General features: G+C 47.3%; 1 protein-coding gene across 2 annotated transcripts; it reads left to right on the top strand.

The window, feature by feature from the left end:
• The first annotated feature begins 625 nt into the window (after positions 1-625).
• LOC102163838 (non-secretory ribonuclease) lies at positions 626-1,636 on the top strand. 2 transcript variants are annotated; one of them, XM_084970412.1, is made up of 2 exons: positions 626-772; positions 984-1,636. In XM_084970412.1, the coding sequence occupies exons 1-2, from the start codon at positions 702-704 to the stop codon at positions 1,459-1,461; spliced, it is 549 nt and encodes a 182-aa protein (XP_084826538.1). In that variant the 5' UTR covers positions 626-701; the 3' UTR covers positions 1,462-1,636. The 2 variants fall into 2 exon arrangements, with proteins under 2 accessions (XP_084826538.1, XP_005658610.3); XM_005658553.4 differs by having other exon boundaries at positions 700-781; positions 986-1,636.
• The last annotated feature ends 13,031 nt before the right edge of the window (positions 1,637-14,667 follow it).

The raw sequence follows: 14,667 nt of genomic DNA, 5'->3' as shown, positions 1-14,667 counted from the left end.
ACCATCCTTCATCATGCTCCATCACAAGTGACAAGATCTAGCTCCCAGTGCTATAGAGCAGTCCATTTATTCTGAGTAATAAGTGTACATGCCTTTTTGTACCTCAGGTTTTCAGGGCCTTGCCCCAAGTTGAGTAATAAAATCTATGACCATTCAGAAGTCAGTGATATTTTTTATTGAAGAAAATCCAGATCCATGGAGTTTCCATTCTGGCTTGGCAGAAATGACTCTGACCAGTATCCATGAGGACGCAGGTTGAATCCCTGGCCTCACTTACTGGGTTAAGGATCGAGCTTTGATGTGAGCTGTGGTGAAGGCTGCAGACTCAGCTTGGATCTGACGTTACTCTGGTAGTAGCGTAGGCCAGCAGCTACAGCTCTAATATGACCCCTTTCCTAGGAACCTTCATATGCCATGGGTGCAGCCCGAAAAAACAAATAAAAAACCCCAATCCAGATCCAGTGGCGGAGCTCTACACTGCACAGGATGCCTGGAATTAGACTTTTTTTTTTTTCTTAACAGCAGAAGCAGCAGGGGTGCTGTCTGTGGGTATGCATTGATAGGCACATGATAAAGCAAAGAGGCTCATGGCATAAGTGGATCATGTGCCAATCTGCGGGTTTCTTCATGTCCTGTACCCACAACCCTCCCAGTTCTGAGGGCCCCACCCACAGGGCCTGCTCTATATCACAGTCCCAAGGATGGGGGCAGCCCAGCTGCCCCTGAGCCCCAGGACCTCCAGCTGGATCCGTTCTCACAGGAGCCACAGCCGAGATACTGGGTAAGACAATGGGCCCTAGAGCTGGGACAGGAGGGCGGTCAGGAGGCAGCTGCTGGGGAAGACGTGAGCTGAAGTTAGTGCCAGGACATGTGACAGGCTTTGGGGAGCAGACAGGAAAGGAGAGGGAATGGCAGTGATAGCAGGGGGGGAGAGGAGGGGGTGCGGCATTACTGGGCCGAGATGCAGAAGATGATCTTTTCACAGGAAACATGGTCCAGCGGGATTCCCGGCTTGGCCTCTTCTTGCTGCTGGGGCTCCTGGGAGTGGTGATCTCACTCCATGTCCCACCCGGCGGTTTAACCTGGGCTCAGTGGTTTACGATCCAGCACATAAATATGACCCGGTCTCAATGCGATCCTGCAATGCGGGCGGTTAACCGTTACAGAGGGGTATGCAAAGGGCAAAACACTTTTCTCCACACAAGCTTTGCTCGTGTAGCTCGTGTATGTTACACCAGAAATATAACCTGTCCTAGGTCAGGCTGGACAAATTGTCATGAGAGTAGCTTTCAAGTGGCTGTAACCCACTGTAACCGCACAAGAAATGCACCGCATTATACAGACTGCAGATATGCACGGAGACAGGTACGGAAGCGCTTCATCATTGCCTGTAACGTCAGTTCACCAAGGGATGATCCCAGGTACCCTGTGGTGCCAGTTCACTTGGACGAGATCATCTAAGCTGTGCACTGGAACTTGGGGCCACGCTCATCTGCCAAGCCCCATGGTCACAGCCAAGGTCGCATTGCACCACCCACCCCGGATATCAGCATCAGTCCTCAATGCTGCAGCCCCTGACCCCCTTTAAGCCTTGCTGAGCTCAAGCTCCTTGTGCACCTGCAATAAACTCTACAGAATCAGCCCCAAGGCTCTGTGTGTCTGTTTGTGCCCTTCTGCTGTCTTGTAGTTACATTCTGATCTAGAGATGTGGGAAATAGAGGGATGTGAGCATAAGAGGCTCTGAGTGTCATGAAGTCACACAGACCTGTCCTTCTCTCTGTCTTAGGCCAAGAAGCTGTGGCTTCAATTCATAGCTGCCTATTTCAGTACCAGGAGGCGAAGCCTCCACTGCGTAGAAATAAATGTATTTGGTTCTGATTAGGAATTGTAAATGTTATGACCGAAGGGACCTATATGGTGTAAAAATGAGTTAAAGAGGGAAATGCCTTCATTGTGATAAAAAGCAAAAGAAAAAAATAAGTGTGGAGTTCCCGATGTGGTTCAGTGGTAATGACCTGGCCCATGAGGACACAGGTTTGCTGTCTGGCCCAGCTCAGTGGGTTAAGGATATGGTGTTGCCATGAGCTGCAGTGTAGGTTGCAGATGCTGCTCAGATGCGGTGTGGCTGTGGCGAATGCTAGAAGTTGCAGCTCCAATTTGACCCGTAGCCTGGGAACGTCCATATGCCCTGGGTTTGGCCCTAAAAATCAAAGGAAAGACAGAGAGAGAGGCAGGGGAGGAAAGAGAGAGGGAGAGGAGGAGGGAGGGAGAGGGAGGGAAGAATAGAGAGAAAGAGAAAGAAAGAAAGAAAGAAAGAAAGAAAGAAAGAAAGAAAGAAAGAAAGAAAGAAAGAAAGAAAGAAAGAAAGAAAGAAAAGTGTATTGGAGTTCCCATTGTGGCTCATCTGTTACCAGATCTGACTAGAATCCATGAGGACACAGGTTGGATCCCTGGCCTCACTCAGTGCATTAAGGATCTGACCTTGCCTTGAGCTGTGGTGTAGGTCGCTAACACAGCTCACATCCAGTGTTGCTGTGGCTGTGGCGTGGGCCACCAGCTGCAGCTCTGACTCGACCCCTAGCCTGGGAACTTCCCTATGCCACAGGTGCAGCCCTAAAAAGACAAAAATAAATAGATAAATAAATAAGAAAAAATATGTATATCAAATCTTCAGGTTTTCGAGGTTATCCACAGGGCAGATCCAGAGTTTGGGGTTAATGTGGAATCTGATAAGTGGTCCAGGTGGCAGGTGGACAGGTTCTACTACTACCTGCAGAAGACGTGAGACCCTTTCCTGGCAACGTCTGTGTCCTGGAGAGGGGAGCAGCTGGACATCTGGTGGTGGAAGGCAAGGAAGGAGACTTGGAATTGGGATCTCCTCCAAGGATGAACCAGTGGCTCATCCATATTCATTCATAGTCAAGAAGGGGCACAGTCTCCAGGATCAGGGAAATGTAGACCCACATAAAAGGGGGTGCGTCCTGACAGCCCTATTCTGCTTCCACCACAGGGCTACTCTCAGGAATCAGTGAGCAACAGGAAGGAAAGCTCCTTGCAAACTGTGGTCAAGTGCAGCCTTCAGGAGATTGTCTGGGTGACAGAGTGAGTCTTTTGCAGTGCTGAAGTCAGAACAGAACACAGGGGGCATGCCATCAAATCTGTACCTCTGTTTTCTTTCTTTCCTTTTCTTTTCTTTTTTCTTTTTTTTTTTTTTTTTGTTTTGGCCACACCCATGACATAGGGAAGTTCCCGGGCTAGGGATCCAACCCGCACCACAGCCCCAGCCTGAGCCACTGCAGTGACAATGCCAGAGCCTTACACTCTGCCACAAGGGAACTCCTGTACCTCTGACCTCCTTTTTTCAGCTCCTCTTCCAGGCCCAGATATCAAGCCGTTTCCTTTCCTCCCACCCTCCATAAGGTGAGCCCTTCTTGCTCTCGGGGGTACTGTACCCAGCATCTTCTCTGGAGAAGCCACTGGAAGCTCTGAGCCTCCGGGTGGATCTGTTGACTCAAGCTATTGCCTGGGGACCCTGGGTCTGGGGAACTCCAGGGCTCCACAGAATCCGCTTACTTTAGCTCAATAAAGAGCAGGTTGAAATGAGCTCCCTCGTTCAACATCCTTGGAGCAACAGAAGGAGGAGGCAGGCTACTGCAAGGCTGGAGTCACTGGGCCTGAGGCCCTGCTCTCCCTCCCACCCCTCCTGCCTTCCCCACCCTCCTCCTGCTCTTCCTCTGCTCCTCATCTTCCCCAGTCCCTGTGCTGAAGACTGGGCTGGGGGCACAGGGAACCGGTGGCCCTAAAGCTTAGAAGCAGCTCTTCCCTTCCAGGAGGCCGGAGGACTCAAAGCAGAGCCAGGAGGGCTCTGTGCCCTGTGAAGAGGAAACTGTGGCTGGGCTCCCAACACCCTCTGTGACAGACCCGCAAGATCTGACGGCCCCGGACCGGAGGCCAGCACCACGGTGGCCACTTCTAGAGAAGCCAATTGTTTTCACGTCAGCAGATTCCAAGGATACGTTCCCTGGCGTCCCCTCGTCCTCCCTAAGCCTCCATTTCCGATTTTGGAAACTGCTCAAAATAGTATCAGATCTCCAAGATGTCATGGAGGCGTGAAAGCGGTTGATGCTTCTAACCCGCTTTGTGAAGTCCAGCATTTTCATTTTATGTTATGTTTTATCATCAGGAACGTTGCTGAGCAGGTTCCTCTCAGCGGGGGGGTGGGGGGTGGGGTGGTCTCAAATGACCCTAAGATCAGGGAGAGAAGACCCCACAGTCAGGGCAGGAGTGGTGATCTCACTTCCACGGGGAGTCTGAAAACCAAACCAAAGGAATGAGCGGAACGAAACAGAAACAGAGCCATGGATCCAGGGAAGAAACAGGGGGTTGTCCGAGGGGAGCAGGGTAAGGGGATCAAAGAAATAGGTGAGGGAGATGAAGGCGTACAAACCTCCAGTGACAAAAATGAGCCACGGGGATACATGTACCATGTGGGGAATACCGTCAGCAATTATGGACTGTCCTTGAAGGGGGACAGAGGACAATTAAGACACCATGGTGATCATTTTGAAATGTATAGAAATATTGAATCACTCTGTGGTGTACCAGCAACACTGAATATACTGTGGATGGTCAGTTATACTCAAACAGGACTTCCCGTCATGGCTCAGTGGTCAACAAATCCGACTAGGATCCATGATGTTGTGGGTTCGATCCCTGGCCTCGCTCAGTGGGTTAAGGATCCGGCATTGCACTGGGCTGTGGTGTAGGTCGCAGACGCAGCTCGGATCCCACGTTGCTGTGGCTCTCGCATAGGCCAGCGGCTACAGCTCCGATTCGACCCCTAGCCTGGGAACCTCCATATGCCACAGGTGCAGCCCTGGGAAAGACAAAAAGAGAAAAAAAAAAAAAAAGAAAGAAAGAAAAGAAAACAATTATACTCAACCAAACAAACAAAGCAAACTCATAGAAAAAGAGATCAGATTTGTGGTTACCAGAGGCAGGGGGTGAGGGCTGGGGGAACGGGATGAAGAGAGTGGACCAGTACAAACCTGCAGTGATAAGATCAATAAGCACCAGGGGGGTAAGGTACCACCTGGTAAGTATAGTGAACTCTGCTGTCTGTTATAGATGGAAGTTGTTAAGAGAGTAAATGCTAAGTGTTCTTAGCATAAGGAAAAACAGTTTTGCTATTGCTTTCATTTGTATCTAGATGGGAGGATGAAAGTTCACTAAGGTGATTGTGGTAATCACTTCCGGACGTATGCAAGTCAAATCATTATACTGAAAACACCTTGAACTTACACAGTGCTGTATGTCAATTATATCTCAATAAACCTGGAAGGAAAAAAAAGGAGAGTCAGGCACTGACGAGAGAAGGCAGCACAGGAATCCGTTCCCGGCCCCAATTCAAAGTACCTATGACAAATAGCATCTTTTTGGGAAATGGAAACTTCGCTCATGTTATGAAATTTGCCTCCTCAGATGCACATGGAAATATGGCACAGTTACCTGTTATTCGGGACTCAAGTCTGAGTTACAATAGTCACATAAGAACAACGCCAACTTCAAAGTTCTCACTACTTCAAAGGTGTATTGGGGAGTTCCCTTCATGGCTCAGTAGCTAACGACCCGGACTAGGATCTGGGAGAACGAGGGTTTGAGCTCTGGCCTCGCTCAGTGGGTCAAGCATCTGGCATTGCCATGAGCTGTGGGGTAGGTCACAGACATGTCTCGGATCCTGCCTTGCTGGGGCTGTGGTGTGCACTGGGAGCTGAGGTCCGATTTGACAGCTAGCTTGGGAACCCCCATATGCCATGGGTGTGGCACTAAAAAAAAAAAAAGCCAAAAAATTTAAAATAAAAGGTGTATTGGGTTCAGCGTTGGTGATGCGAGAGACCTCAGGGAACAGGGGTAGCAGGATGATTACAACGGATAACTGGAACATCGAGCACATTACATCATTCCCATGTCACCCACCCCCACCCCAGCAAGTTAGACAACATGACCCCTATCTTTTCCCAGGTGCATATCTGGACGTTTTTGCAATCCTGGCTCAAGACACCAGGACCCAGGTATACTAGGGCATGGCACTTCTGCACTTGCCAGAAATTCATCCCACCTGTGGGGTGAAATTTGTCTGGAGTGGAGCCAGGAGCCGAGGATGTAGCTAATAATGAGAAATAATGAATTCTTCACTTGCCCTTTTTTCTTTTTTTTGTCTTTTGGTCTTTTTAGGGCCGCACCCATGGCATATGGAGGTTCCCAGGCTAGGGGTTGAATCGTAGCTATAGCTGTAGGCCTACACCACAGCCCCAGCAAGGGTGGATCTGAGCCATGTCTGTGACCTACACTACAGCTCGCGGCAACAGCAGATCCTTAACCCCACTGAGCGAGGCCAGGGATCAAACTTGTGTCTTCATGGATGCTAGTTAGGTTCATTAACCGCTGAGCCATGACAGGAACGCCTTCATTTGCCTTTTAACAAGCTGTGAGAGCGATTTGACCCAATCCTTTAATCAGCAGCGGTGAGCTCAAAAACAAAGAGATTGGGAGGTCCCACTGTGGCTCAACAGGTTAAGAACCCCACTAGTGTGCAGGAGGATGCAGGTAAGATCCCTGGCCTTGCTCAGTAGGTTAAGGGTCGCTCGCTGATGCAAGCTGCAGTGTAGGTCGCAGGCGTGGCTCAGATCCCAAGTTACCGTGGCTGTGGTGTAGGGCAGCTGCTGCAGCTCTTACTTGACCCCTAGCCTGAGGAACTTCCATAGGCCTCAGGTGAGGCTGTTAGAAAGAAAAAAACAAAACAAAACAAAACAAACAGGTGAGGCCTTACAAAGGAAAACAAAAACAAAACAAAGGAAACAAACAGAAAAAAAACCCAAACCAAAGAGATTCAAAACCATATGGAGGAGTAAAGTACTTTCTTTGTTCAGCTATTTTAGTATCCTCCACACTTTCCCATGGAATTAGGCCAGCTCGTGACCCACTGGGTCCTCCACAGCCTTGACTGTTTCAGGAGGTCCTCCTACCACAACGGCATGCTGAAACCACTTCCCTCCAAGGACTCGGCCTTGCTGATGTCCTAACAGTCTGAAGAAACAGTTCAACTGTCCTGAGAAATAAGGGACTGTGTGGCTTCATGTGCAGCTTATCAGAACTCAGAGGATGAAAAAAGAACCTAAGTCTCTTTCTCGGTTTCCATTTCCGTCTCTTCTAGATCTTGGTGCTCCTTTCAGGCAAATTGCTCTCGTATTTTTGAAGTGACTGCAACAACTCCAAACCCTATACTCTCGAGAATAAGTCCAGCAGGAGTTCTCATCGTGGCTCAGCAGTAAGGAACCTGTTTAGTATCCATGAGGATGTAGGTTGGATCCCTGGCCTTGCTCAGTGGGTTAAGGATCAGCTGTTGCCATGAGCTCTGGTGTAGGTCGAAGACTCGGCTTCGATCCTACATGGCTGTGCCTGTGGCTGATGTTGAGTAGCAGGAGGCCAGCAGCTGCAGCTCAGATCTGACCCCTAGTCTGGGAGTGTGTGTGTGTGTGTGGCGGGGGTGGGGTCACTTAAAAAAAAGCAACAGAATAATTCCAGCAGAAGATGGCCCTGTCTTCATTCACCAACATTCCCATCAAGTGTGTCTGATTGTGTTAAGGGTGGATCTCACTATCAACCACTCTAACCTGAGGAATGGGATTCAGGCACTGACTTGGTCAAGTGTGGTTTAAAGACCCTGGTGGTCCCACAGACCTTTTTTCGGTGTCTATTAGGGCCTTACCTTTCAAACCACACATCCATGGGAGGCCAGATCCTCTTGAAGCAAAACAGCATAGTAGAAGCAGATGAATGCCAAGGCAGATACGAGAATCCAGCTCTCTATATAGAGTCAGCCATTAAGGAAAATGTGGAACAATGGCATTCTTCCCCCTCAGGTTTTTTTGTTGTAGAAGGTAAGGTTTCCTAAAACTATGATCTATATCAACACTTAAAGATTCCGTAGTTGTATTATTAAATGATTTGTGAATTAATGATTAAGGATTCTACAATTTCTTGGTTCCAATTTCTAAAAGGTACATATAAATAGATACAATCAACATCAACAAAAGCTCTTTGTTGCTCTCCATAACATTAGAGTTTAAAGTGATAGTGAGAGCACAAACTTTGAGTCTTGCTGCTGTGGAATACTGAGCAGAGCTCGGGGAGTATGGTTGAGGCCAGTTGGTCCCATACTGAAACCCGGTGCACCCCAAACCTGCTGCTCTCCTTTGACATTTGTGAGGCCAGAAATCCAACATGGTTTTTCTGGTATCGAGGTATTTTTGTAGGCAGTGGGAGGTGCGTATTGCTTATGGCTGATCTATCAAATGAAAGTGTCGTATCTGGTCGCTCCTCAGTGACTTCTGCAGACTCTCAGAAGTGGGATGGTCTTACTGAGAGGTCAGATGAGGCTGAATTCAGTGGGCATTCTCCATGGTCTCTATTAAGAGGCCTGAGAAGAAACTAAGCCTCTGTGGTGATCACAGATACCTAACTGTTTTGTGTTCCACTTGGGGACAAAGTGAATCTCGCCTGTGCCTTGGTTGCATTTAGAAAACTGCCGAGTTTGGGAGCTCAGGAATGAGCACTTCCAAATCGTTCTTCAGGTGATTCTTTCATAACCTGTCACCAGCCTGGCTTTGGGGGCTCACTTGAACTGATCCTGACTACAGAATCCTATGATGGAAACTGATCAAGTCTCAATATTGGGACTATTCCGAGGTGAGAGGAAGTGGAGGTACCACTTATTTGCCTTGGCAGCTCAAGACAACTCGAGCTATGGACATTTGCAATCCTGCATCTCTGTCTTAGGATAAGCCTGTGTTACCTTGACCCAGCCATCACCTGAGGGCCCACAACTGACCACAGCTGACATTGTGGCATTTTCCCACTCAATGAGGGGAGAAATAATCCAAGGTTTTGGCCAAGATCCACTACGCGGATTAAAAGGCCTCAGTTTATTGCCCTATCACTTGTGCCTAGAATAGTACCTAACACCAAGGAGCTGCTAAGTATATTTTTTAAACAAATGAAAACACATAGGTCATATCCATTTTTAACTTTGGCCTAAGAGATTACCACAAACTTAGCAGCTCAAAGGCAACATAAAATTCTTATTTCACAGGTTTTGTGGGTCAGAAATCCAGGCACAGTTTTTCTGGGTCCTTCACTCAAGGTCTCTCAAGGCTGCAATCAGGCTGTTGGCCAGGCTGCATTCTCATCTAGAGGTTTGATCAATAGAGAATCTCCCCCCCAAATTCATTCAGATTGTTGGCACAGTTTATCTCCTTGCAGCCATCAGGGTCCTTGGGCCACACTTTGATAACTACTTTCCTAGAGTATGAGTAGCATACTATATGACATAGCAAACACGCACAAGAAACACACATTTACCTATATCAAGGATGAATAGCCGAGGCTAAAGAAACTGCTGAACAGGGAGTTCTATGCTGTGGTAAAACCATTTAGCTCAGGTGCTCAAAAGGATCTCAGAACAATCATACATATAATATATGCATACATATATCCTAGATGTCTATAGATGGTCAATTAAAATGGAGAAAGTAACTTTTTACTCCTGTTTATAAGCATAGCTTCCGCATGAAGGGAGAATGACAAGGGTCCCTGCGGGTGTCAAAGGTGAGGAAACCATTAGAATGGAGACTCACATTCTAGAAATCCATTTTCGTAAGGAAACAGCAGTATTACCAAGGAAATAAAACTCTGATAAAGCCACTACTTCAGCCTGCTTTGTGCCCATGTGCCCATTGAGACAAGAGACTCAGAGGCAACCTGAATGGATGAAAGCCACTGGAAGCCTTCTTTGGATGGTCCTCCACCCGCTGGCCCCAGAAAGCAGCCTGCAATAAAGGAGAACCTCAAGCTTTGAGGGAGTCACTCATGGCTCTGCTTCCAGCTGCTCCTACCCGACTCTCTGGGCCTCAGTATAACCTCGAAAATGGGGATAATGATACCTGCCTTATGGACTATTGTGAGAGTCAGTTTAAGTAAAGACATTGTTTTTAGCAAATGGGATCTTTCAATTTGTTCTGTAATATGTTCAGTGTGAATATACAAATCAGTTACTTAACTATCCTGGTATCTTAGTTTGTCTTCCATATATTGTCAGTGTAGAACCCTGCATAGAAAATGTTTCTGTATGAGGGGAAAAAAAGAGATGGACACTTGCATCTATACACATGTCACGAACCTTATAAATGTGGGTAACATATGCAGATATATAAAGACTGTAAAAGTACTGTAAAAGTAACAACTACGTAATTTTTTTTTTTTTTTTTTTGGTCTTTTGTCTTTTTTTTTTTTTTTTTTTTTTTTTTTTTGCCTTTTCTAGGGCCGCTCCTGTGGCCATATGGAGGTTCCCAGGCTAGGGGTCGAATTGGAGCTGTAGCCACCGGCCTACGCCAGAGCCACAGCAACGAGGGATCCGAGCTGCGTCTGCGACCTACACCACAGCTCCTGGCTACGCTGGATCCTTAACCCACTGAGCAAGGCCAGGGACCGAACCTCCAACCTCATGGTTCCTAGTCGGATTCATTAACCACTGTGCCACGACGGAAACTCCCAAAACTAAGTGATTACTGCGTCCGGAAATTAACATGTAGGCCTATTAGACAAGGAGCAGAGGAAGACACCCTTCTCACTAGGTTTGTTCTCTTCAGCAATGTTTGATTTTACATCTGCCCTTTACATGTGTACAATGCATCGGAACATATGATAAAGGAAACAGTCTACCTCGCTGTAGCCCTTTCTCAATCGAGTAGGGAAGAGTCTCTCTGGCAATAGAAAGCTCAAAGGATAAAGTTATGAAATAAAGCGTTAACTACCATGGCGATGCAGCATAGAGCTGACCTCAAAACCCCCACCTCTCACCCCACTGCCGGGAAGAAGGCTGAAGATATCCCCTCCTTCCGCACAGCAGCCGCCGTCGTGGTACACATTAGGCGCTCATTATCTGAAGCCTCTTCGCTTATTATCCCGCGGTTTTCCTCGGTGATTAAAAGAGGCTTTGGAAAGTTCAAAGCCATCTCTAAGAACCAGGAGGTAAAAGCTCTGGTTCCTCTCGGGCCGCGTGGTCCAGGTGGCGCAGCGCCCCTTGCCGGCCAAGGAGGGCGTGGGCCCACCCCACCAACCTGGGAGAGCGATCATGCAGAGGGAGAGGTGGGGTCGCCCCAGCTCCTCGCCCCCTCCTCCCCTGGCAGCGCCCGGTTCCCGGGCTGTGCCTGCAAATCTGGTGTTGGTTTCTGTAGAGGAAGCGTAGGCCCTCCAGGTAGAGCCTCCAGACCCCTCTCAGGAGCCGGGAAGCTCCCTCGCAGTGGCGGATCTTCGGGGGTTGGGGGGAGACCTAAATGAAAACGCTGTGTGCCCTCAGGGTCTGCACCATCGAAATGTTAGTAGCGCTACTTGTTTGCAGACCGGTCCGGGAGCCTGCAGAGCATCATTCCAAGGTGGGAGCATGGCTTTTTCGAATAGATGCCCGTCATCCCCACTCATCACACACGCGCGCACGCAAGAACTCGCTGACTCTCCGGGCCCCCTGTTTCTTTCCATCCCACCCAGGAAGAGGGCGCGTGCAGAGGAAGAGGCGAACGAAAACTGGCCAGGCAGGAGCAGGGCGCGAGCCCAGCCCAGAATTTCTCAGCAGCTCCTGCCCTCTGCTGGCGGGAAGGCGCATCTACACATGGTTCTGCTTTGCTGTCAAGGGCCCTGAGCCACTGGGGAGGCAGTGAAAGATGCAGTGGGTGGTGTCTGCGACGGGTGCGGGTCCCGGAGCGCAAACATCACAAGGAAGGACGGAGATACCCCACATATTAAACGGATTGGATCACCAGTACCTGTCCTACTAGGAAAAAGGGGTGTTGACACCAGCCCCCTGTTAGGGCCCAGGGGTGACCAATGTGGAGCACAAGCAGCTGGTAAGGCTGGCATGGAGCCTAAAGCAGTCAAGAATACTGTGTAGTGGCAATGGACTTGAGGAGCCTTATTCAGCAAACGTTTCTTGAGTACCTATCTGTGAGACATTCTTAGGGGTATGTGAGAGTTATCAGAGAATACAGCAGACAGAGAATCAGGAGAGAAAACAAACATTGTGTGTGTGTGTGTGTGTGTATAAGTTATGTAGATGGTTAGGGTGATGAGCTCTATTGAAAAATATAGCAAGAAGGAGAAGCTACCAGAAGCATTTTAAAATGGGGTGTGGGGACACTCTGCTCAGTCACTCGCTTTCAGACTTACCCTAGAGATCTTAGAACTTGCCAGCCTCCATAGATGTTTTGGTTTTTGTTTTTGTTTTGTGGCCACGCCCATGGCATATGGAAGTTCCTGGGGCCAGTGATCAAACCTGTGTCACAGCAGCATCCCAACTGCTGATGTGACAATTCCAGATCCATAACTTGCTGCACTCTCAGCCTCCATAATTGCATGAACCAATTCTTTATAACAAAGCTCTTTATACATATTTAATAACATCCTATGGATTCTGTTTCTCTGGAGAAGACTGACTAATGCAGCATGTATATTTATTGTTGTTTTTGCTTTGATATTGTCAAGAAAAGCATTTAACTATTATATTGTAGGCAGCATGCAAATCCTTATTCCTCAGAGCTATTGCTTACCTGAGCAAGAGAAAAGATTAGCACAGAAGACTACAGGGTGATCTTATGCCTCTGAGACTGTCTAGGTGTGAAGATTATCTAAGTGACTAATGTGGTAGGAGATACCTGCCAGTCAACAAACATTAGTGGAGTAGGTTCCATTTTTGACCGTCTCCAATGAGGTTCACCATCCTCTGGTCTAATAGGAAAACAAAAGGCTGAAAACTCATTAAACCTAAGAGGAAACTTTGATGGATGCAATCTAAAATATCTCAGCATCATTCACAAAATTTATGCCTTAAGGGGTACTGAAAATAAATGCAAAAAAGTGTTGAAAATAACAAGAAAGTCACCAACCACCTCTTTGATGCACCTATTTCATACAAGGCAGTTGGGATTAAGGCTTACAATAATATACAGTAGGTAAATTCTCTCTCTTTTTTTTTTGCTTGTTTGCTTTTTAGGGCCTCAGGTGCAACATAGGAAGTTAACAGGTTAGGGGTCGAATCAGAGCTGCAGTTGCTGGCCTACACCACAGCTCACGGCAACGCCGGATCCTTAACCTACTCAGTGAGGCCAGGGATCAAACCTGCATCCTCATGGATACTAGTTGGGTTCATTTTCGTTGAGCCACAATGGGAACTCCCACTCTTTTTATTTATTTATTTATTTAAGCTGTTCCTGCAGCATATGGAAATTCCTGGGCTAGGGATCAGATCAGAGCTGCAGCTGCAGGCCTACACTACAGCCACAGCAATGCTGGATCCAAGCCGAGTCTGTGATCTACACCACAGCTCGAAGCAACACCAAGATCATTAACCTACTGAGCGAGGCCAGGGATCCAACCCGCATTCTCATGGATACTAGTCAAGTTCTTAACCTGCTGAGCCACAGCAGGAAATCCCAGTAGATAACATTCGCTATACTTCCTGGTATTTCTAGTATTTTCTTCTGTGCTCAAGATCCAGCATGATCCACCATTGGACTTAGGATGGCTGTGTATCCATAAAGAATTTTACCATTTTCCTGGCAGAAAAGGGAAGGCAAGCTCCTTGACTAAGGTCATGTGGTTGTGAATAGCAGAGCTGTGAGTCAAACTCTGATCTGCCTTTTTTTATAAGCCCATGGACTTTAACAGACAGACAAGCTTGTTCCTCTCATGTGAGGCAAGTAGGAGACTGAGATGGAGTAGGGGGTGATGCTCCATGCAGGGCAATATCCTGGCTTTGGAGAAGGAACATACCTTAATAATTAAGAGGCCAAAAATTCCTCTGAATGGCATCAAAGGGAAAGCCTTAACTACTAAAAATTATCAGCAGTAACAACCGTTGTTTAGAAACAAGTAGAAAAGTTCAAATTGAGAAACCAGACAATTAGGATGTAGACCCACGTAAGACTGATTTTTTTATCTCAGGGTTTCTCAGACATCAGACATTCTGTACCATAGCTCCAATCCATCTATATTATTCATTAATATTTCTTTTTTTTTCTTTTTGGCCGCACCCATGGCGTGTGGAAGTTCCGAGGCCAGGGATCGAACCTGTGCTACAGAAGGGACCTGAGCCACAGCAGTGACAACACCAGATCCTTAACCCTCTAGCTGCAAGGGAACTCCAATATTTCCTTTTTATTACCTCAGTTTTTCACACAGTTTTGTTCTAAGCAATAATACACATGAAGTCATAGATTCAAAGCACTGTTTATTCATCACGTTAAACATGTAACAATTAACATCTTGGTTATTTATCTGTGTACGTCTTAACATCAGTCAGCTCACTCCCCATCTGTTGTACATATTTCATATTTTCACAAACAGTTGTTATCTCAAGATTTAAGCTGAAAAATTCTATCTGGAAAAATGCTTTCACAGAATTAAAAACCCAAGGACAGTCAGAAAAATGAAGCCCAAGATCAAAGATTTGGCCATATTTAAGCAATCAGTTCCTTTCAAAAGAGAGGCTAAACCAAGCAGGCTCTATATTCTCATCATTATGGAAGTGTTCCTAACTGCTTGCTAGGTCAGCTCCTC

This window comes from Sus scrofa, chromosome 7 (assembly GCF_054392235.1).
Source record: "Sus scrofa isolate SSC_HxYL_T2T_F1_AM1 chromosome 7, Sscrofa_HxYL_maternal_Yorkshire_Landrace_v2.0, whole genome shotgun sequence".
Classification (NCBI taxonomy): domain Eukaryota; kingdom Metazoa; phylum Chordata; class Mammalia; order Artiodactyla; family Suidae; genus Sus; species Sus scrofa.
Note: the sequence above shows the minus strand (reverse complement) of the source record. Positions and strands in the feature narration are given on the sequence as shown.

Bases quoted from the DNA above. Each gene is read 5' to 3' on its own strand.
- LOC102163838 (XM_084970412.1), top strand. From the start codon at position 702: ATGGGGGCAGCCCAGCTGCCCCTGAGCCCCAGGACCTCCAGCTGGATC. The intron at 773-983 runs AGATACTGGGTA...TGATCTTTTCAC, and splicing joins TCTCACAGGAGCCACAGCCG to AGGAAACATGGTCCAGCGGG.